At 55.6% G+C, this 21,930-nt stretch overlaps 3 protein-coding genes across 5 annotated transcripts; 1 reads left to right on the top strand and 2 right to left on the bottom strand.

Annotated features, from left to right (window-relative positions):
- Window positions 1–362: 362 nt before the first annotated feature.
- On the bottom strand, window positions 363–1,454 carry GPR62 (G protein-coupled receptor 62). Its single transcript, XM_047095167.1, has one exon. The coding sequence runs from the start codon at window positions 1,452–1,454 to the stop codon at window positions 363–365; it is 1,092 nt and encodes a 363-aa protein (XP_046951123.1).
- A 5,067-nt stretch (window positions 1,455–6,521) lies between these two features.
- Window positions 6,522–13,121, bottom strand: PARP3 (poly(ADP-ribose) polymerase family member 3). 3 transcript variants are annotated; one of them, XM_047096884.1, is made up of 11 exons: window positions 12,747–13,121; window positions 11,871–12,060; window positions 11,099–11,224; window positions 10,694–10,882; window positions 10,350–10,482; window positions 10,034–10,260; window positions 9,640–9,786; window positions 9,334–9,420; window positions 8,900–9,077; window positions 7,539–7,694; window positions 6,522–7,087 (listed from the first exon to the last, which is right to left on the bottom strand). In XM_047096884.1, exons 2-11 carry the CDS (start codon window positions 12,051–12,053, stop codon window positions 6,918–6,920), a joined length of 1,596 nt encoding a protein of 531 aa, XP_046952840.1. In that variant the 5' UTR covers window positions 12,054–12,060; window positions 12,747–13,121; the 3' UTR covers window positions 6,522–6,917. The 3 variants fall into 3 exon arrangements, with proteins under 3 accessions (XP_046952840.1, XP_046952839.1, XP_046952841.1); XM_047096883.1 differs by lacking the exon at window positions 12,747–13,121 and adding an exon at window positions 12,256–12,374; XM_047096885.1 differs by lacking the exons at window positions 10,694–10,882; window positions 12,747–13,121 and having other exon boundaries at window positions 11,871–12,156.
- A 475-nt stretch (window positions 13,122–13,596) lies between these two features.
- Window positions 13,597–21,226, top strand: RRP9 (ribosomal RNA processing 9, U3 small nucleolar RNA binding protein). The gene is made up of 15 exons (XM_047097359.1): window positions 13,597–13,712; window positions 13,999–14,081; window positions 16,668–16,777; window positions 17,143–17,210; window positions 17,292–17,333; window positions 17,614–17,740; window positions 18,575–18,699; window positions 18,782–18,874; window positions 19,204–19,304; window positions 19,384–19,518; window positions 19,595–19,657; window positions 19,808–19,953; window positions 20,036–20,115; window positions 20,865–20,938; window positions 21,052–21,226. The coding sequence occupies exons 1-15, from the start codon at window positions 13,626–13,628 to the stop codon at window positions 21,143–21,145; spliced, it is 1,428 nt and encodes a 475-aa protein (XP_046953315.1). The 5' UTR covers window positions 13,597–13,625; the 3' UTR covers window positions 21,146–21,226.
- The last annotated feature ends 704 nt before the right edge of the window (window positions 21,227–21,930 follow it).

Genomic DNA, 21,930 nt, shown 5'->3' with positions numbered 1-21,930 from the left:
AGCCCACTTCTCTGTGATCCTGCCCACTTCCTCTCCTTCTTTGGCCTGGGGACTAGCCGTGAGTGTCCAAACCACCTAAGCTGGAGGAGCTCTTAGAGATGGTCCAGGATACAAATGGGAAAACAGGCCTAGGAAAGGGTAGGTCTGTATACAAAGCTATGCAGAGTCAGGCTCAGAACCCAGGATTCCTAGCTCCCAGAAGCCTCTTGGCCTCACCAGGCTGCAGGCCCTCTTTCTCCTGTTCCAGAGCCAGAAATCCAGGCAGGGCACCTGCCTGGAACTGTGCAGGAGTTTGGATGGGCCTCCTTCTGACACCACCATCTTTCTCCAGTGCCAGCTCAGTATGGGAGACAGATCTCCTCTCAGGTGGCCCCTGTCATGCTCAGGTTCTCCCCTTCTGGCAAATCTGGGGCTTGTTCTGGTGCCCCAGGAGGGCCTAGGGCAGGGCGCAATGAAGGTCCCTGGAGGTGCTGCAGAAATGTCGGCAGGTGCCAGGCCCGGAGAGTACAGGTCCGCGGGGGCTGGGGCAGAGCCCGGCGGGCAAGGCGGCCCAGTGCCCGGCGTACAGGGCGCTGTAGCAGGCCATACAGGAAGGGGTGAACCGCGAAGGCCGAGTAGGCCACCCAGGTGACGGGCGCCTCAGCCACTGCGGCTTGCTCAGCGGGCGCCAGGCACGCACAGCCATAGGGCAGCCAGCAGGCTGCGAACTGGCCCACGGCCAGGGCTGGGGCCAGGGCTGCTTTGCCCCCAGGCAGGCGAGGCCGGAGGGGTGGCAAGATGGAGAGGCGGCTATCCAGAGAGTCGGAGCGCGGCCGGGAGCCGCGCGCGGGCCGCGGGGGCCGCAGGGCCGCACGGCGGGCCACGAGGAAGATGCCGCCATAGGCGCCGAGCAGCAGGAGGGCCGGTAGCGCGAAGGCCAGCAGCGCCCAGAGCGGCCGGAAGGGCCCGAGGCCACCGGCCAGGACGGAGCAGCGCGGTGGAGCCGGGGGTGGCGCGGGCGGCGGCCCGAGCAAGGAGAGCGCGCCCAGCAGCCCCGCGGCGGCCCACACGGCCGTGAGCACCAGGCCCGGCGGAGGCCGCGCGCCCGGCCGCAGCGGGTGCACTATGAGGCGGTAGCGCGCCAGACCGAGCGCGGCCACCCCGAGCGTGCAGGCGGGGAGCAGCGCCGCCGAGAGGAAGCGCGCGGCGCGGCACGGCGCGGGGCCCAGGCGCACGCGGCCCAGCCCGGGCGGTGGCGCGGCCAGCAGGCCCAGCGGCATGATGGAGGCGGCCGCCAGCAGGTCCACGACGCACAGGTGCACCAGGTAGAGCGTGTCACGCAGTCCTGGGGTGCGCAGCACCACGACCAGCAGCGCGCCGTTGCCCAGCAGTGCTGCTGCCTCCACGACAGCCGCCAGGATCAACCCTGCCGAGACGGCGACTTCTGAGGTGTTCAGCACTGTGGTGTTGGCCATTGGAGCGCTCAGGCTTCACCCTGTGCTGGGCTGCAGAGAGCGAAATGGAGCGTCTTCCCTCCCCCCTTCCCATCACCTGTCCCTTGCTCCTCTGGCCCCTCACCTCACAGGATGCCCCGGTGCTGGCTCCATCGCCCAGGCTGCCATCCTCTCAGGGGCTTGGGCGGCCCCATGGAGGGATGCAAGGCTGGGACTTCTGCTCTCTCCCCTTACCGCCGCAACTCAGCCTCTGCTGGAGATGGTACTGGCTGACACTCTGATGTTGCCCTTTAGAGACAGAGCTGGCAAGGGAGGAGCAGGGCCTGGCACCAGCCCCCTGGGTCCTAGCAGCTGCCAGCTGCTGGCTGGAGACTGTGCTGTGGAGGAGCTGGGGGTGCCTCTGGAGGGGGGCCCAGAGCAGGCACAGGCTGGAGTCTAGACTGAGACATCAGAGTGGGGGCTTCAGAGTCTGTGGGACCCTGCTCTGCCTTTCCCCAGGGCAGGAAGTGGTCCTCCACATGCTCTCCCTTCTCATCTCCACCAGTGGGGGTAATCAGATTATTCAGCCTTTGTCCTGAGGGGAAACTGGGGTACCAGTAAGACAAGGGCTGCAGTGGGGAGGGCTACAGGAGGGCTAGTTCTCTCAGAGAGGAGGCTAGGAAAAGGGAGGGAAGAACATCGTAGGATGTGGCGCATAGTAGGCTCTCCACAAGGATTAACTTGGCACAGACTAGGTGCTTCATGATAGTGTGTGGAATTAATAAGAGGAGGCTTTGGGGGAAACTCTTGGGGTTTTTTGTTGTTTTAATTGAAGTATAGTTGACATATATTAATTCAGGTGTACATTCGACAATTCTATACATTACAAAACCACGCTAAGTGTAGTTACCATTTCGACTGCTGTTTTTTTGTTCGGTTTTGTTTTTGCTGTTAGCAAACAAGCCCCTTCTGCTAAGAGCACCCTGAGTTTCCTTTAGGAAACCACCCCTCCCCAATTCTCAGGGTTAGGGGTTGGGAGAGCAAGATCCCCACCCTCTGTTTTCCTAAGGTGCAAAACCCAGTCCCAGCCAGTGTATGGCATCCCCCCACACCTGAGGTGGTTGGCTCTGGGAAAGCCATGTGACTCTAATGGGGCATATGCCCCCAGGTGAAGTCACCCAGTCCCCTGTCCAACCCCCTTCTATGCCCTGGTGGTTTGACTAATATCCGAAGCTCCTTTCTCTCCCCTGCCTCTCCAACATCTCCCCCAGTACTTTGACTACTGGGTGCCTTAAACTTCCTATGTCCAAAACAGAACCATGACTCTTGACCTCTCTCCTCAATGTGCTCCTCTCAGAGTCTTCCCCATCTCAGAAGGTTTTACTAATGCCTCCCTTCCCCCAGGCCCCATGTCCAATCCATTAATATGTGTGAATCCAGCCATTTCTCCCACCACCACCCCTCACCCGAACCACTTCAGCATCCTCTCAACTGATCTCCTGGCCTCTGCCTCTGCACCTCATGCAGTCATTTGTTTGTCCTCAGATCCATTCCCCAGTCTTCCCCAGTGCTCCGCCTTCCAGGGAACTGTACTTCTTAGGGTTCTTTATAGCTGGTTTTTGGGTGTATTCAGCTAATGGAAGTTAGCAGAAGACTGGAGGGTGGAGGGAGGGAAGAAGCCGAGGTATTTTCCCTCTCATGCTCTCAGCCTGGGGCTCTGAATCTACTGTCCTTTGTGGAGGACAGCCTCTCTCTCCTTCACGCAGCCCCCTCTGTCGTTCCACACCTGAAGGGAGACCCTGGCCTCCCATGGTGGAATATCATTTCCTTCCATTATCCCTCCAGCCTAAGGGTGGTAGCAACTTCCTGCTGTTGCTGATCTTTGGATTGCCTCACCATCCCCTCTGGTAGTTCAGTTTCTTTCCTGTATCAAATTCCCCTTGTCTGGAATCCCCAGGGTGATTTCAGCTTTGCTGATGGATCTTGATTAACACACCCTCCAGTCCATCTCTACACAGCTGCTGAAGTGGATCCCTCTAAAAACAAATCAGATCATGTCACGATCCTGCTGTTATCCCTCTCAGAGCTTCCCATCATCAGAATAGACTCTCAGCTCCTCTGTGCCCAGTTGGCCTTCTCCCCACCTTTCTGACCTCACACTCTTTCTTGATGACCACACTTCCAGCCATAGCAACCATCTTGCTGATCCTCCAACATGTCAAACTGGTTTCCACCTCAGGATCTTCACATGTGCTATTTCCTCTATCAGAATATGCTTCCCTCAGATCTGTCCAGGAGTTCGTCCTTCACCTAATTCAGGGCTCTGCTTGAGAGAGGCCTTCAGTGACCATCTTTTCTAACATCCCCCCACCTTCCCATCACTAATTCTTTTACCCTGACTTATTTTTCTTCCTGGCACTTTCCCTACTTGATAAATTTCATATCTATGCATGTGCTTGTTTACAGCCTGTTGTACTAGCCTGTAAGGTCCATGAGAGCAGGGGTTTTGGCTGTGTCTTGCTCGTGCCTGTGCCCCTAGAACCCACCCCAGGCACATGATCAGCGTTGTATAGAGCTAGATGGTAGCCACCAGGGCATGAACCTCCAGATTTGACTCATTTCCTGCTGGAATTTGAAGGGCCTGATCCAATTCTGCATTATTCAAATGAGAAAACTGGCACTCAGAGAGGTAAGGAATGTGTCCCAAATCACACAGCTAAGTTGTACCTGGAACCCAGGTCACCTGCTTCCTGGGCTCTGTCCACACAGGCACCACTTCCTGAGCTTGGCCACAATTTGAACACAGGTATTTGCCTCTAGGAGGTGAAGCTGGATTTTTGAGGTCTTGGTTGAGAGTAAGGGGAAGTCCAACACGTTCTCCTTCGTCTTCTCCCTGCCCAGCTGGGCCTGCAGGGCTGGGGCAGTGCCTGAGCCACCAGAGCCTGGGGAGGGTTCAGAAGGGCCAAGTGGGAATAGCAAATGAGAAACGTGGGCTGGGAAAGGTGCTAGGGGAGGGACAGAGACGATGGTGGGTTGGAGAGTGCCCTCTCCCACCAAAACAGTCCTACTCAATTAAAAATGGGGGGAAAATGGAACACTTCATAGTTTATGTGGGGTTTTTTTGGTTTAATCTGCACAAAGAAATGAAGGAAGGATAAATCAGAAACTGCAGCAGGTTGGTGGGAATGGAGTGAAAGGCTGGAGAAGGACACTTTTCGGAGTGCATGCTTATGTCCAAAAGATTGGACTTTTGGGGACTCTGTTAATGTTCTATGGATTGAAAAAAACAAATCAATGAAGATGAGGGAAACTCCCTGAAAGTGAACTATAAACAGGAACAAATGAACCTCCCTGTATTTCAAATGCATAACAGCCACACTGAAGAGAAATAAATAGCTCATCCAAATAACATTTGAACCTGTGCTCAAACTGCTGCTTTGACCATTGACCCTCAGTCTAGAGGGTGGTCATGAATAAAATTCAATACATCTGGAGCTTGACTTAGGTTTGTTTTTCATAATGGTACAGGTGTAGCAATTCTGAAGCCCCTTTTCACATGGGATTTAGTGATAAGTAAATATATTAAGGTTGATGGAAACCAAGATTCTGACTGTTAGAGAAAAGAGATTTTTAAATATGTATTTGAGGAAGAATGGAAGAGCCCTGTGGTGTTGGATTAGAATTGAAGAAATAGATATAGACAGACAGATGTGTTAATTTATTTACATATATGTATTTCCTGGCTCTCTTTACTACAAGAACTTACAAGCAATGACACCCCAGAACTAAGGAGCATACCTACTGCCCAAATCTGGGATGCTAAATACCATTTCCTGCTCTAGGGAACCAGGGCTCCTTGGAGAAATGGCTGATTTGGGTTTGTGTGAGATGAGCCTGGAAAATCTTGTGATGCCAGAAAGTAAGGAAGTGCTCAGAAAATGACATAGATCCAGGAATCAGTTTGAAGGGCCTTCTGCTGGCAAAATCTGGGGCATTTTGAAGATCAGGATAATTATAGTAATGGATTATAACCTAATGCATAAAATAAGAATCCACAAGTCCATATGGATAATAAAGAAAGAAAAAGGACTAGTATCAATAAATATAAAAGAAATGGTGGGATTAGATAACTGTCATTTGCAACCATCTTACCAAAAATTGATTTAAGTCATTGATTCCAGGTAAAAGTCACCAGTGGATGTTAAAGCTAGTGGGTGAAAGTCCAGGAAAAATGGGACACTTACACCTCAAAATATTTTCCCACAGATTACTGATTAATTACAAATAGGAGAAATGGTAATTTTCCAGTGGAGAAACCTGGTGGTCACCACCTTAAGAGATCAAAATTAACATCACCTAGAATGGGACATGTCCCTCTGGATATAATGCACCGAAGACACATCACATAGGTCACGTCCCTGCTCAAACTGCACTACCCAAATCTGATCATGACAAAACATCAGACAAACCCAAATTTTCAGTTAGTCTGTAAAACAACTGGCCCATCCCCTTCACGAGTGTCAAGAATGTCAAAGTCATGAAGGGACAAGAAGGGCTGAGGAATGGCTTCAGACTGAAAGAGACGGATGAGACACAACAACTAAATGCAGTGTGAGACCCCGGACTGGATCCTGATTGCTCTCTAGTACCTGCACCCCATTTGTGGACAGGGTTACCTGGGGGTGGCTGTCATTCCTGATTGTACAGCAGTATTCCATGGATATGTGCTGAACTTAGTAATATTCAGATGTAAGATACATATGGATGCTTGGCCCCAAGACAGGAATGCTTGATTTGCCTGGCTGTGTCTGGGCCAAATGAGTCCCCAGATGCCCAGGTGAGTCTCCAGATGCCCAACAGTTTTGAATCCCCCTTTGAAGGCTCAATGATCAGGAGGCTAGTTGTTGCAGACTTGGATGTAGATCGACCTGTGCGTGTGTGTGTGTGTGTGTGTGTGTGTGCACATGCGTGTGCGTCCCACATCAACCTTGTGAGTGCTTGCTCCCTGGAGTGGGCTGGTGCGGCTATGCGGTGTAGTGGGTTCCCAACAAGAGAAAAGGAGGCCTGGGCCTGGTGCAGCTGCGGCACAGACAAGCAGAGGCCAGGGAGTGAGCAGATACAATATTTAATAAGCTTGCTGTGCATGCGTGAAGTTTAGCCTACCCTGGTGCTCACACCTCTCGGACAGACAACCTGGGCCAGGGTGGACAGCCCAGATGGATCTGGGATTCTGCCCACTCTCAGTCTGTGCTCCTCTAACTTGAATGGGCTGCTGTATCTGTGCCCCAGTAATAATGGCAGCCCATCATGCCCATCACCTTAGGAGGTGAGACTCTGGGGCCACAGCCATGCCAGGGCTAGCAAGGATTGGAGGGAGGGGGGATCACTGTCTGGGACACAAGAGGGAGATCTGGGGGCAAGAAGGGGTGATATGGGGGATGGGCAGGAAGGTTGAGATGATGGTCTAGCGGCCAGCAGGCCCCGGGGCAAGGGTAGGGGGACAGCTCAGAGATGAACCTCTAGCAGGTAGCGCAGGCGACACTGGCTCTCTTGGTAGATGAGATATTCGCTCTGGGAGAAGGTGGAGCTGCTGAACTCTGCGCAGGGCACGGGCTGGCCCTGGGGCACCGCCACTCGCTGTCCATCCAGCTCCAGCTCGGTGTCCTTGGCTGGATCTGCAGGGCACAGCAAGGGCCATGGGTGACTCAAGGGTCACTGGTCCTTGGCTTTACCAGTAAGTTCTGCCTCCTATGCTCTCCACTTCTGCCACAGGGAACACCTGCTCATTCCCCCCCTTGCAATCTCCAAGCCACTGCACAGGCCGGGCCTTCTGCCTGGAGTATCCTCCCCATTTCTCTGCCTGGGAAATGCCTACTTATATCTTTCAATGCTCAATGACACCTTTTCGTTGAAGCCCTCCTGGATGCCCAGGAATATGTTCAATCAGCAAATGTTTGTCGAATGACAAAGTGAATGACCATAGTGAGGAAGCCTACTGCTTTTTGTCCCTCTCCTCAGCTCCTTCCCTGCCCACCTCCTGGGCCCACCATGCCCTGAAAGCATCCTGGTCCCCTAGCTCAGCCCCAGGTCTCTATCCTCAGGCCTGTCTAGCTTTTCAGGACTCACCAGGCTCTGTGTGGCCTCGGGCAATGACACTGTCAAAGCCAGGGGGTGGCTGCTTCAAGCTGGGCTCGTCGATGGTGATGTGGTACTCTCTGCCCAGTGCCACCTCACCCAGGAACATGTAGCCAATTTGGTGGGCTCCGCAGGACATGCCAGTAACTGGGGGACACAGGGAAGAAGCTTGACCCTCCTACCTGACTCCCTGGTCCCCTTCTGCTGCATCCTTATCTCCTCTGGCTTTGTTGACCGAGCCCAGGAAAGTGCCCACTCTTCCTGCATCCTTAAAAACACCGCTTGTCCTGGCTGTGCTCCCCCCCACCCCTTACCCCACTCTTCTGATCCCTGACAGCAGGTGTATGCAGCCCCTTCTACCCGACACCAACGTCAGCAAGGGGCTCCCAGTGACCAAATCCAGGGTGGAGGCCTTTTCTCTCTGGCCTGTTCTGTTGATTTTACCACTGGCATCCTCCACCCCCTAGCCTAGGACCCCCTTGCACTGGCTCTGCTGAGGCTACCCTCTACTCCTTCATAGGCTCTTCTGCCCTCCTGGTGGTCCTCTTGGCCTTGAGCAACCTCAGACATCCAAGAACATCAGCCCCATCCAACCTTGCTCTCTTGGATCAGTGGGTGGTGGTGGTCTCCAATGATGGGCTGGCCGGGGAGCCAGTCTGGGGAGGTCTCCTCAGTGAGGACACCTCTGGACAGAAACTTGGGGATCATCAGAGATACTTCAACCCTGTCACACATGCTGCCCATCCCACCTCCCACACATCCCTCTCACGGATTCTTTCTTCCCCCACCTCCACTGCTTGGGTTGTGTGCCCATCACATCTGGCCTGGGTAAGAACATGGCCTCCCTATGCCTCTGGCCTCAGTCACTCTCCCTGAGGCTGTAGCCACTGAGATGCTGCTGCTATCCCAAGTCTGGTGAGGGTCCCATCACTATCTGGATAAAGCTCCCTTGATCTTCCAGGCCCCAGCCCTCCCGCCCACACAAGGCATTTGCTTGGAGCCTTATCATCAGGCTGTGCTTGGAGGTCCCGACATGGTGTGCGTAGCCTCCCAGCCTGTGTGCCACTTCCTAGTTTCTTTACCTCCAAACCTCCTCTTTCACTGCACTCCCCTCCACATCTGGCTGGCACGCTCATCCTATCTGCATCACCTGCTCCAGGAAGAGATGCTGCCTGGGGCTGTCTGACCTGTCTGTGACCACTGGCCCCTCCACGGAGTCCCCATAGGACTCAGGATGCCCTGCTGAGCACTCTCGTCAGTAGCTATTCAAGGTTTCCTCTTTTGGGCGAGCACTGGGCCTGGTCCTCCCTGGTGTCCTGCATCTGCCCAGGTGGCCCCCGGGGGTATCTCACCATAGCCCGCTGACTTGCTATTCTCTGAGGCGAAGTAGATGCCCTTGCCAACGCGGCCACCAGAATGTGGCATGATGCGAAGCCCACTGGTGAGGATGGCGGCCACCACAGCCACATTGGTGCCATGCCACAGCAGCCTCCGATTACCCAGCTTGGCGTGGGCCTGGAACCTATCTCCCTGGGGGGAAGGAGGTGGGAACAGGAAAGGTCATGCTATCCAAGCTCAGGTGCTTCTCCCTGATGCTCAGAGAGCACCACCAAGGCCAAAGGCCCCTCTGGCCAATCACATCCACTCATGTACACGTGCACAAGACCTGGGTCTGAGGGAAACTGACAAGTTGTTAAGCTGACTCACTAATGGGCACATAAACTAAGGTCATCTCCTTCAGAGTCAGATAGTGATAGGGGAGTGGGTTGGGAGGAATCTCTCTTACCTCCCCTTCTCGGTTTACTTTCCAAACATGTTGAAGAACAGGGCACCTGTAGGTGTTGCCAGTCTGTTCTAAGTAGGTATATATTACCTGCAAGGAAAGCAGATGCTGGATGCCGAGGCTGACAGATGTGTGGACAAACCCCCACTGGTGCCCCAGTCCCAGAACTCTCCTTGGGCCCTTCAGACACAGGGAGAGAAGGCCAAGGCCAAGGCCAAGGCCAAGGGATTCCTCTGCACACCAGGAGGGCAGATGGGTAGAGGGACAGTGCCTGCTATTAGCCAGGCTCCTCTGTGGGACCTGGCCCACCTTGTACTCGGGTGCCTCGGAGTCGAGCAGCTGGAGCTGGCACTTAAGGAGCTGATAGTCTCGGTCCAGTGGGTGTGGTACCTCCTTCACCTTCTCCTCTTCGGGGGCTGCCTGCAGGGTCTGAGCCAGCTCGATGTCTGCCAGCACCTAAAGTGATGGGCACTGGAAGCTTGTCTGTCCACTTGACTCCCAGCCTCCTCCCTCCCACACGACTGGGACCATGGTCACCCCACCTGTGCACCCCCATACCATCTATCTGCCTGGCCTTCCCCTCCCCTGTCCTTCAACCTACCCATTCAGTCCACCTATCTGGGCCTTCTTGGCCATCTGTCCTCCATCTCCCTTGCCCAGTCTGTCTGTCTGCCCCACTGCCCACCCACTTGCCAACCCTCACCAGCAGCATGTCCTTTTTGGCCTGCAGAAGCTCAGGGGAGTTGATAGATGGGGGCCGATTGCGGCCAAAGTTGTGGGGAATGACAGTGTAGAAGTGGGAGGATAGCTTCTCCAGGCTGAGGCCACCATCCGTAGGGTCTTTGAGGGCTGCCTCCAGTGCCTCCAGAGCCTCGAAGCCCTGTGCAATCTGCTGCTTGCTCAACTTCCCTAGGGGCATCTTCTTCACATCTAGGAGGTGGGGAAAGTCAGGGAGACTCAGTCTCATGGCCTTGCAGCCCCCAGGCCCCTGCAACCCTGTCCGGCCTCTCTCCCCTCACCCAGGTTCATGAGGGTCATGGCATTCTTGAACATGTCTTTGCTGAAGATGTTGGTGATGAGCTTCTGTGTAGCTGCGTCCAGGGAGCAGGGCCGCACCTGCTGAACCATGGTCCTTACTGGGCCTCCAACCATCTAGAGGTAGAGGGCACAAATGAGCAGGAGTAGCTGGGCACAGCCAGAGAAGAACCTGGCATTAAACAGAGACTGGCCAGGTTGAGGCCAGAGAAGAGAGGTCTATGCCTGAGGCCACAAAGCTGGACAGTGGCAGAACACAACTGGCTGGGTCTCTTCATCTAGTCCCCTCCCTCAACGCAAGGCCCACCACCCTCCCTGGCCACTTCACCTTCACCATGGCTTCCTGGGCCTCGTCCTCTCCCCGTACTTCAATAAGCATGTACTTGCCCGGGTGGGCCACAAAATGGTCCCGATCCACCCAGCTGTTCTTGGTCTTGTCCTGAAACTTCTTCTCAAAGTCCTTTTTTGCATCCTCCAGTAACACAAAATAGCTGAGCTTTGACTGGCCCACTTCTCCCTGCAACCAACAACCTTCAGGGGTGTGCCTGCGACAGTACCCACTGTGGACATTAGTTCCCCTCTGCTGTGCCAAGAGCCCCTGGGTAGTCAGAAGTGGGGAGGGGGTGTGGTCGGCAGCTGAGTAAGTTGTGGGGACCCTGGGGGAGTAGGGGGCATGTATTGTAAAGGGAGAGGTGGGGAGGAGGTGGGCACAGGGTGGGAAGGTGGCACTCACTACACGACCCCAGCGGTTCCAGCAGGCGAAGCGGTCACCCTCTTCCAGTAGCTGGATGATGTAGAATTTGTTGTTGTTGCTCCCGATGTTGGTCTGGTTCAGGGTGCAGGCGTAGTCTTCATGCACCTGGGGCCAGAGGGGGCATAGGGAAGGCAGGCTGGCTTGGGCTGCCCTTGAATGAGACAGGGTACCCAGCTGCACAATGACAGGGGTCTGATGGGGAAGGAGTCATGCTGCACTGGGGCATCGGAGGAGGCCCTGTCAGAGAAGGCTTGAGGAGGTCACGGTTCTGCCCTGGGGGACACAGACTGAGGGGACATGACTCAACCCAGGCAGTTGGGGGGAGTTCTGGGAGGACATGGCTGTGCCCTGTGTCAGGGAATCAGAGAGAGACATTGGTTCTGCCCTGGGGGGTTGACAGGACATGACCCTGCCATGCAAGGGATCTCAGGGGACATGGCTCTGTGGGGATGCTTTAGGGGACATAGTGAGCCCTGGGAAGACTGAGGGGTCACAGCCCTGCCTTAAGTGTGGCAGGGGGAGGCCTAAGAAGCTCAGGGGCCTGCTCTGGGGTCTGAAGAACAGACATGACCTGCCTGGATCTGATGGTATATAACCCTACATGACCTTTGGGGTCTTGGGAGAATATAGCTTACTTGGGACCTTGACCTATCAGGCCAGAACCAAGCCCCAGTGGGAAGCAGAGTAGGTCTGAGTGTATTTATACCTAGGAAGGAGTAGGCTCCAAGACTGGATGGGGCCTACAGCTTACCTGAGTCCTGGGACTGTGGCTGAGTGGGCATGCTGGATCCACTCGGACTATGTGCTTCTCCGTGAGTGCAGCTCTGAGAGCCTTGGCAGTGGAGCGGAAGCTGTCCTCCTCCTCTGCCCCCTGACGCCCCTTCTTTTTTTCAGGACCCGCATGTTGCACCGGGGGCTTGCGCTTTGGAGCCATGGCTCTTCTGGGGCACAGAGGGGTCCCTCAGGGCTTCGTGGACTCTGCATTCCACCTGGCTGGCACAGCACCAGCTTGCCCCACTTTGGGTTTGCCCTTTGGTGTTCTGCCCCCAACCCCCCACCCTCAAGCCACTGTCTCCCCCTGCTTCCATTTCCCCATTCCCAGACTCAGACCAAAACCAGCTCTCTGTACCAGTCACCTTTCCCTTTTCCCATTCAGAGGGGCCAGGCCAGGACCCTGTACAGTCTGCCCGGGGTCAAGGAAGAGTGGTTCCCTATCCTCTAGCAATCCAGTATGTCCTGATGAGGGAGGGAAAGTGAAAGGAGAATCTCCTTCCTCTTGCTTCTGGGCTCCTCCTCCCTTCAGAGCACTCCCTGGGTACCGCTTGCTCCTCCCCTGTCTCAGCTGACTCAGATGGGCCTGACATGGTTGCTAGGCTGAGTCACCCAACTATGGAGGACAGTGGGCAGTAGTAGCTCCCCGGGGCCACACTCCTGGGGCCAGATGTGTCCCTCCAGAACGTGCGACCCAGGGGCCCAGAAACCATTCATTCCCAAGGGGTTCAAAAGTTCTGGGGTGCCAGTCAGGGTGTGAGATCAGTGGCCTTGAACTGCCAGAGGGCAAGGGCCAGTCCCACCCATCCCTGCCCTGCCCTGCGGAGGGCTGTGGGCTGGATCATAGGGCACTCACCTAGGAGAAAGAAGCCGTGACCTGGCGGCTAGTGGCGGCCACTAGGTCTACTATCAGGACCCCCACAGCAGTTCCAGTTCTAGGGCCTTGTCTAGCAACCCTCTGTAACCTTAGGTGTGACTTGGAGAGTGATTTCCCTACAATCGCCAGAGGTGGGGGCAGGGGCAACACAGGAGTGGGGGGTGTGGTTTTCTAGCTATCTGGCCATCAGTCAAGTGAGTCAGAGGCTGGGCAGGAGGAGGCCGGCAGCCTGTCCCACGGACCCATGGACACTTGATAGGGATACAGCCAAGGCCTAAGGGACTGACGCATCCTGAGCGCCGCTTGTCTGGCCAGAAGTGCGCAGTACAAGTCCGCCGGTTGCCAATGACCTTGGACCCTAGTGCAGGCACTGCCTACCTCTTCTCGAGGCTGCCTAGATTCCCCGGGTTATCTAGTGCCAGGCTGGTTCGTTCTTGCCCCCGCCCCCGATGGGGAGGAGTCACGTTCCGAGACGTGAAACCCTGCATCTCTGACACCTCCCAGCGTTCAAGGGCCGCAAACACAGAGAAAGCCCGTCTCTTCCGACCCGCCCTTGGACGTCAGCATGAAGCAGAGCGCACGCGCCACTGCCTTGTGCCGGAAGCGCCCGGAGAGGCTTGCTACCTACTGGAGACTGGCGCGGGAGCCTGTAGGAACTGTTGGAGGCGTGGCCACAAGCGTTTACCCTATGGACGCTTGGGGGGCGTGGCAGAGTTTACAGAAGGACCCAATGGAGCTGTGGGAGGCGGGGCTCACCGGGCAATGGGAGCCTATCCGGGCCCGGAGTCTTGCCAGACCGCCTGGGTTTAGCAGCCACGTGAGTTCTCCGTGGCGGTCCTTACACGCAAGGTGGGCAGCATGTCGGCGGCAGCGGCGGCTCGAAAACGCGGAAGGTCGGCCTCGGGGGCCGGGGCCGGTGCAGGGGCCGGCAAGCGGCGGCGGAAGGTGAGTCTGGCTCTTCTGCAGGCCAGAGTCAGTCCCGTTACTGGGACCACCGTCATCTCCTACGGACACCCTGGCCCCCGGCCCCTCCGTGGCCCTTTTTTCGGGATTCCAGCTGGAGTCAGCTTCGTCCCTCTCTCCGCGGGCCAAATCCTGGAAGGCCTTGCACTTGAGACGGGGGGCCACCGCCTTTCCTAGTCCCGCGGCTCTCGAGGGATCGGAAAGGGCTCTTGCACAGTGCCGGGGTGGTTGGGACCCTTGACCAACGAAAGGATTATTTAATTCTCAGGCGGATTCTGCCGGGGAGAAGGGCAAGTCCAAGGGAGGCGGCAAGATGAATGAGGAGATCTCCAGCGACTCCGAGAGTGAGAGGTGAGCTTTCTTCCACTGGGGGAAGGGGACACTGAGGCCCATGGTGTATGGAAGACTCAGTGAGTGTGGGCAGAGCTGGGCCTAGAACCCAGGTTTCCCGCCTTTTTGGCTCTTAGATCTTGGCTCTTTCCTCCAGTTCTAACCCTGATGAGTAGGTCTCATCTTGAGGAGATTGAGAAGTCTCATCTCCTTCCCTGCAGGGTCCCAATGCGAGACCAGTGAGAGCTCCCTCATTGGCAGGGACCTGAGCACAGGCTGGACTGGCTGGTAAGGGAAGTGGAATGCAAGAAATGCTTGCTAGTTCTTCATCTGCTTTCCCACAATTTTACAATTGCTGCTCTCCCCGCTGACTCTCAACATACGCCAGGTACTGGCTTTACTGTTGAGAATAGAGATCAGCAGGCAGGTGAAGACAAAACGTGTTGTAATAGGATGTGTATTCTACAGCTCTGTGTTCTGGAGACAGGTGAGGGAACATTTAAATAGGGCCTGGAGAGATGAAGAGGAGTCCCTCATGTAGAGGTAGGGAGGACACTCAGGGATCAGAGAAAAGTCTAAGGCTTTTTGTATGTAAATTGTCAAACTTGTATGTAAAACTGCCAGACTGGGAGATGGAGAGGATGGAAAGGTAGGTGTTGGCTGCATCCAGATTGTGGAGGGCTTTTAATACCTCCCTCATTCTGCAGGTGACAGGGGTGGGGCATGATGCAGGGTTTCAGAGGACGCTAGCAAAGTGTCAAGTCCTGAGCCTGTGGAATGGAGTCTGTCATATCAGGGGATGGATCCTAGAGTTGGCCTTAGAAATTCAGCTTCTAAAACTGAGTACATGTTGGCCTTAACCTGCTCACAGAGATATATATTTTCTCTCAAGGTTACTCTGGGCAGGTGTGTGTCTGGCCCTGTGCCAAATACTTTTAACGTTTAAAGAATGTGTTGTGAATGAGATACAGAAGAGTTCATGAAACGCGTTTGTACTATAGGGAGCAGTGGTGAAATGATGAACCTCTGTGCGCCCACCCCTTAGGTTAGGAACTAGACCATTTGCGGAAACTTGGAAGCCCCAACTGCATTCCTGACTTGAGTTAATCATTTCTTTGGTCTCCCCTTCTTCCTCTCTCCCCTCCTTCTCCTTCTCTTCTTCATTTTTTCATTCAGATACAATTTACATATAGTAATATTCACCTTTTTTAGCGTACAGTTTGTGAGTTAAACACATGTAGTTGTATAACGACCACCACTGTGAAGGTATAGAAGGGTTTCATCACACTCCAGAACTCCCCCCCCACTCCTTTGTGGTCAGTTACTGCCCTGCCTCCAGTCCCTGCTAACTACTGTCCCTGGATTTTGCTTTTTCCAGAACATCAAATGAGTGGAATTATACAATACAATGTATATTTCCTTTGCTTTCCTTTAGAGTTCTGTCTCCTATGTGTGAACCCCTAAACAATAGACCGATTCGTTTGGGTAAACGGAGTGCAAGTTCTAACCTTGGCTGGTTAGCAAGGCAGCCACCAACCCTGTTGGCTGAAGGCTTGCTGAGCACTGAGTACTAAATGGTCTCTGTGACCTGATTTAGCTTCGGCTTCCTTGAGAGTTTCCAAGGTCCTTTCTGGGAAAGTTGTGGGCAGGGTCATGAATGAGTCCTGGGGAACAACTGGGGCATTTGACAGGGACTAGGTATCTTTAGGCATGTGATCAGAAGGGACGGTTCCTGTGACCTACCTCTAGCTCCCAGGAGCAAGTCAAAGTACGACTTGTCTTGAGTAAAGAGAGTGCCCTCAGCTGGGGTAGGGAGTGGGGCGTGGAAGGGAAAGCAGAAACTTCAGCACAAGGTCAAGCCAAGACCAGTTAAGCTTCACCTGGAATCCTGTCCTCAAGGTAGAGGATGGTGCTATGGCATCCATAGTGAGGTGGCATCCAAGGTGAGGATGAGGCAATGACATCCCAGCGTGTCTGCCTCTTGGGTCCTTTTTTCAGACCTGGGCTGGCTGCTCCCCTGTCTGGGGGTGGTTCTGGGATTTACCTTTTCTGCTTTTCATGTTGGATCTCCTATTCCCTGTCTCCCATGCCTTTCTCATTCTTAGTTTATCCTCTTGTTTGGGGAGCACGTCCCCATCCTTAAATGAGGTGTAGAAAAGACCAATCTTGTGGCACCTTGTATATCTGATAGTAACTGGCATGGCCCTCCAGGAGTTCACATTTTCCTTCAGAATTTTGTGTGTGAGGCTCCTTTGCCTGCCTGCTTTCAGTGTTGCTGTTGAGACTTCTGAAGCCTTTTGATTCCTGACCCTTTGTATGTAACCTTTTGTCAGCAGCCTGTAGAACCTTCTCTTTCCCTCTAGAATTGAGAAACTTCACAGTGATCTTCTTGGGTTTGGGGTCTCTTTTCACCCTTATGTCGGGCACTGGGTAGGTCCTTTCAATTTGGTAAGTCACCTGTTTTGGTTTTCTACATGTGTAATCGTTGGCCATGAGGGCTGGCAGGGATGGGGGCGGTTGAGTGTCGGGAAGCAGCAACGAGGCATGGTCGTAGGGGCTAGAGGAGCGGGGTGAGCCCCCTCAGAGCCAGCCCCTCCCCACCCCCAGCCTAGCTCCCAGGAGGACTGAGGAGGAAGAGGAGGAGGAGCTGGAGGAGACAGCCCAGGAAAAGAAGCTGCGCTTGGCCAAACTCTACTTGGAGCAGCTCAGGCAACAAGGTGAGCCCATGCACTGGGCATGTGAGTTCAGGGTCTGTGCTTAAGGCTGCCTGCTGTACCTGATGGGTGACTGATGCAGGTACCTGGTGGGCTGTCAGAGCTCCTGGTGCCAGTGGCCCTGGGGGAGAATGGCTAGGAGAGTAACGGGCCTCCTGGGCTGGGCCAGACCTTCAGCTTACTTTATCTCTAAGTAAAGGCAGGGGGTAGGCAGGAGGAGACCCCTCCTTTGCCCAAGGCATCCTAAACTTCCCATGGAACACAGCTTGAGTGTTTGGGGCCCAGGATGGAGGTGGTGGTGGTGGGGATGGGAAGGGAGAAGTGGAGTCTCGGCCTCGGTTTACTTGGTCTGGTCTGTCCTTGCACAGAGGAGGAGAAGGCTGAGGCCCAGGCATTTGAGGAGGACCAGGTGGCAGGGCGCCTGAAGGAGGACGTGGTGAGTGTAGAGGGAAGGTGGTAGGAGAGAAGGGTGGGGCTGGCCCTGCTCCTGGGAGCTCACCCTTTCCTCTCTGTGCAGCTCGAGCAGAGAGGCAGGCTGCAGAAGTCGGTGGCAAAGGAGGTGAGTGGGCAGGGCACTTTGGTGTAAGTAAGCCTGGGGACTCAGGCTGTGGGGGTCTTTCTTTGCTCTGGAACATGGTGAGCACTAAGGCAGACAGGACGGACCAGATAAGGGTCTGATCCTTGCAGTTCTGTGTCCACTTTGCCTTCTGGTCAGGGTGGTGGGAAAGGATGGCGTGTGTGTGTGTGTGTGTGTGTGTGTGTGTGTGTGTGTGTGTGTCTGTGTGTGTGTGTCGGGGCCTTCCTGCCCCCTGTCGCAGTGACCCAGCCCTGCCCACCAGATTCAGGCCCCAGCCCCGGCTGACATCCAAGTCTTGCGGGGGCACCAGCTCTCCATCACATGCGTGGTCATCACCCCCGACGACTCAGCCATCTTCTCTGCTGCCAAAGACTGCACCATTATCAAGTGTGAGTGAGCAGCTGGGTGGGGGTGCAGCCTCACCAGGGGTCTTTGGGGAGGGCTAGTCTGCGGAGGAGGGAGTAATCAGGGCAGACCGAGGCCTCATGGGGAAAGCTTCTGGAGGTAAGTTTGCTCCTGAAGAAGTGTTTTCTGTGGGCGCCTGGGTGGCTCAGTCGGTTGAGCATCCAACTTCGGCCCAGGTCGTGATCCCGTGCTTCCTGGGTTCGAGAACTGCGTCGGGCTCTGTGCTGACAGCTTGGAGCCTGGAGCCTACTTCAGATTCTGTGTTTCCCTCTTTCTCTGCCCCTCCCCCAGTCTGTCTCTCGGTCTCCCAAAAATGAATAAACATTAAAAAAAAAAAAACAAAGTGTTTTCTGGATGACAATGGAAGCTTCTGCCCAGGAGTGGCGCTAGTGACTCTGTGTTGCTGTCACTGGGGATGATGAGGCAGGATAATGATTGAATGAGGAGTGATGCTGCAGGTGGGCAGCTGGAGGGTACCTGAGGCCCTGTGCAGTCTTGGGATTGCATTCCTGGTCCTCCTGGGTCTCCCCTTTGACAGCGGAGTACTTTCCTCAGGAGAAACCAGAAGAACGCGCACCCTTGGTCCCAAAGCTCCATCCTGTCCTTTTCTTTGGGGCTTTGTGGCTGCTTTTTGACATTATTGTCACCATTTAACAGATGAGGAAATTGAGGGGACTTGTGCAGGGTCTCACAGTGGCTGAGCCAGATCTTTGGCCCTGAGGCCACGACCTTTTCCACAGCCCTATTACTGTCCCTTGAGGGGGTTGCCAGCCAGTCCTCTCCTCCGTCACAGTAGCCTCTCTCTTTCCTGGTGTTAGGGAGTGTTGAGAGCAGACGGAAGCTTCATGTGATCCCACGAGCCAAGAAGGGTGTGGAGGGGCAGCCCCCCGGCCACGGCAGCCACATCCTCTGCATGGCCATCTCCTCTGACGGCAAGTACCTTGTAAGGCAGGGTTGGCCCTGGGAGTGGGTCAGAGGCCCGGGCACACATCAGGTGCCTGGGGCCATTGTCATCATCTCCACAGGCCTCGGGTGACCGCAGCAAGCTCATTTTCATTTGGGAGGCCCAGAGCTGCCGGCACCTGTACACTTTCACGGGACACCGGGACGCTGTGTCGGTAGGAACTATGGATGTTTGGCGGTGCTTGGGTGATGGGGTGAATGAGGCAGGGGGTCCTTGAGGTCAGAGAACCTGTACTTCTGTGCAGTCGGTGGCACTGTAAAGGACATAAAGGGGTGAAGGGATAGGGAAGAGCTGGGAGAGGCTGAGTGGGCTTGCCTAAGAAGCAGGGAGCCCTCTGAGAAGTCTGCAGCTGCTTGATGGCTAGGGAGTGTGCCCTGACTCCTGTGCTTTGTGACCTGCTTTTCGGGAAGTCCTCCCTGGGCCTGACCCGTCTCGTCTGCCATAGTCCAGGTCCCCTTTCACCTGCTCTCTGTGTACCCTTAGGGGCTGGCCTTCCGCAGAGGCACCCACCAGCTCTACAGCACGTCCCACGACCGCTCTGTGAAGGTGTGGAATGTGGCGGAGAACTCCTATGTGGAGACACTGTGAGTGTGTGTGGGGAGAGGGTGTGCGGATGTGTGTGCTTGTTCATGTGTGACCCATCCTGCCTCTGCCCCCCTCCAGCTTTGGGCACCAGGACGCCGTGGCCGCGCTGGATGCCCTGAGCAGGGAGTGCTGCGTGACGGCCGGGGGCCGAGACGGGACGGTGCGCGTGTGGAAGATCCCGGAGGAGTCCCAGCTTGTCTTCTATGGCCACCAGTAAGGCGATCCGCTGGGCCGGGTTGGGAAGGGTGTTGGGGAGAGGGGCCATGCCCCTTACTGCTTCTTTTGTCAGGGGCTCCATCGACAGCATCCAGCTCATCAATGAGGAGCACATGGTGTCGGGTGCAGATGATGGGTAAGAACTGCCTTTTGGATGTCTCGTGCCACTGCCACTGCTCCTGGACTTGCCTCCTGGAATCCCCCTGTGTGGCTGGTGTGATTCCTTTCCGCTGAGTGGCCTTTCTGCCCTACCCCAGCCCCTCATGATCATATTCTCCGTTCGCAGCTCTGTGGCCTTGTGGGGCCTCTCTAAGAAGCGGCCACTTGCCCTGCAGCGTGAGGCCCATGGGCTGCAGGGGGAGCCAGGCCTGGAGCAGCCCTTCTGGGTGTCATCGGTGGCAGCCCTTCTCAACACGGACCTTGTGGCTACAGGTGGGTGCTCTTTGAGGCAGGGAGGAGGGGGTTGCAGGGTGGGCTGGCGTGGGGGTGCCCACTGTCTCCCTGTCTCCCACAGGCTCCCACAGCTCTCGCGTGCGGCTCTGGCAGTGTGGGGAGGGCTTCCGACGGCTTGACCCTCTCTGTGACATCCCCTTGGTGAGTGGGGCTCTAGTGCCCAGCCTGTCTTTGCCACAGTCCCGAGGCCCAGGAGCTCGTGGCCCCTGGAATTAGACCCTTACTGTATTTTCCTACCAGAATGGAGGCTCCTCAGGTCAGGGCCAGCTATGACTTCTCTTTTTTATAGTCCCAGCTCCTAGCATAGGACCTGACAGGAACCCTCCCTCCTTTTTCCTCTTCCTTCTTCCCTTCCTCCCCTTTCCCCTTTTCTACTCCCTACCTTGTCCTGGGTGCAGGGGAACAAGGCAGGGACAAGGCAGGGAACATTGTGTGCAGAGCCATGGAGGGCCTAGTGCTGTGATGGGTTCTGTGAGGCTGGTGCCAGATTGACACCAGTCTAGGGCTTGTGAACGTGTGGCACCCTAAGGGACAGTGGCAGGATGGTCAGCGACATCTGGTGACAGTGAAGGGCTTGGTGATGGTCATGGGGTCTCTAGGATCCCACAGCCAGGAGCTAAGCCCTGGGCTACCCCTGACACCCGACGTACTTGGCATACACTGTCTCCTTAAATCCTCACAAATTTCACTGTGCGGCTGCTGCTCTGTTATCATCCACCTCACAGGTATGGAGGCTGAGGCCCTGACAGGTCAAGGGCTGGTCTGGGTGCAGGAGGCAGAGCAGGGATTTAACCTGGCCTGCTGAGGCCAAGCCCTTGGCTGTGAGGCTGGGGCTGTGGTGTTGGGGGGAATCTGTTCTCACATCTTCCCATGTCTCTCCCTCTTCTCAGGTGGGCTTCATCAATAGCCTCAAGTTCTCCACCTCTGGGGATTTCCTGGTGGCTGGGGTGGGGCAGGAGCACAGGTATGAGGCATCCTTGGAGGGGTGAGGGTGGTGAGGCTGGGGTACCTGGTGGGACTGGGGGTGGTGGGGGCTGGGCCTGGCCTCAGCTGCTCCTTTTGTTTTGTCTTCTGCAGGCTTGGCCGCTGGTGGCGCATCAAAGAGGCTCGGAACTCCGTCTGCATCATCCCCCTCCGCAGGGCCCCCAGGCCCCCCACTGCCGGCTCCTGACTCCTCTCCACTTTATTTAAGTCCTTCCCAGGCCAGGCCCTGCCCTCTTTGTATTAAAAGCCTCCTCTTTTGGGCCTTGTCTCTTGCAGCTTCTTGGGCGGGGACAGCGGGTGATGGTGGGACTGTGGCTTGGAAAAGGCCAGGGAGGGACAGGGCTCCCACAGTCTCCATTCTGCCCCTCTGATGGCAGAGAGCTTTTTATCCTTTTCCATGGAACTTGGGGATGGAGACCTCAGAAAGCCCCTGGTCCCTAAGTATCCTTATTAGGCCAGGTCTCTACCCACTGCTCTGGGCTGGTAGGTGTCAGAAGCTGACCTCTCAGCCAGGAAGCCATGGCTGTCCAATTATGTGTTGGGGCTGGCTGTGGAGTCTGAGAACTGACAAGACCACTAGGCCTACAAGTCAGGGTGTCAGGGTGACCTGCCCCCCACCCCCGCCATTCCTGCCAGGGCCAGGTCAAGAACCTGGAGGGGACAGACTGCCCCTGGGGTGGGAGTGACACGCTACACTGCTTATTGCCTGGGGACAAGTGTCAGACTTAGGAATAGTGTGGTCCCCTCAGGAAGCCACAGGCTTCTCTCCTGCTCCCATGCTCTTGAGGCCTCACCCTCAGACCTGCTCCTGCCTGCCCTCATTCTTCTGAGGCCAGCGGGGTCAGGTTCAAATCAAACCCCCAAAAATCCTGTTCGAGGTCAGAAGACGTCGATAGAATTCATTTCATGTGTCTCTCCTCCAATTCAGCTCAATGATGGCATAAACATACCTCCTGAAAGACACTGCAAAGC

Source organism: Lynx rufus, unplaced genomic scaffold, assembly GCF_022079265.1.
Source record: "Lynx rufus isolate CCGP_SWC_20201006 ecotype Redwood Valley unplaced genomic scaffold, mLynRuf1.p SCAF_4, whole genome shotgun sequence".
Classification (NCBI taxonomy): domain Eukaryota; kingdom Metazoa; phylum Chordata; class Mammalia; order Carnivora; family Felidae; genus Lynx; species Lynx rufus.
Note: the sequence above shows the minus strand (reverse complement) of the source record. Positions and strands in the feature narration are given on the sequence as shown.

Coding starts and splice junctions, on each gene's coding strand:
- GPR62 (XM_047095167.1), bottom strand. CDS start 1,454: ATGGCCAACACCACAGTGCTGAACACCTCAGAAGTCGCCGTCTCGGCA.
- PARP3 (XM_047096884.1), bottom strand. CDS start 12,053: ATGGCTCCAAAGCGCAAGCCCCCGGTGCAACATGCGGGTCCTGAAAAA. Junction 10,261..10,349: donor CATGACCCTCATGAACCTGG/GTGAGGGGAGAG, acceptor CCCACCTCCTAG/ATGTGAAGAAGATGCCCCTA. Junction 9,421..9,639: donor CCGAGGCACCCGAGTACAAG/GTGGGCCAGGTC, acceptor CTTTCCTTGCAG/GTAATATATACCTACTTAGA.
- RRP9 (XM_047097359.1), top strand. CDS start 13,626: ATGTCGGCGGCAGCGGCGGCTCGAAAACGCGGAAGGTCGGCCTCGGGG. Junction 17,334..17,613: donor AGAAGTCGGTGGCAAAGGAG/GTGAGTGGGCAG, acceptor CCTGCCCACCAG/ATTCAGGCCCCAGCCCCGGC. Junction 19,954..20,035: donor CACGGACCTTGTGGCTACAG/GTGGGTGCTCTT, acceptor TGTCTCCCACAG/GCTCCCACAGCTCTCGCGTG.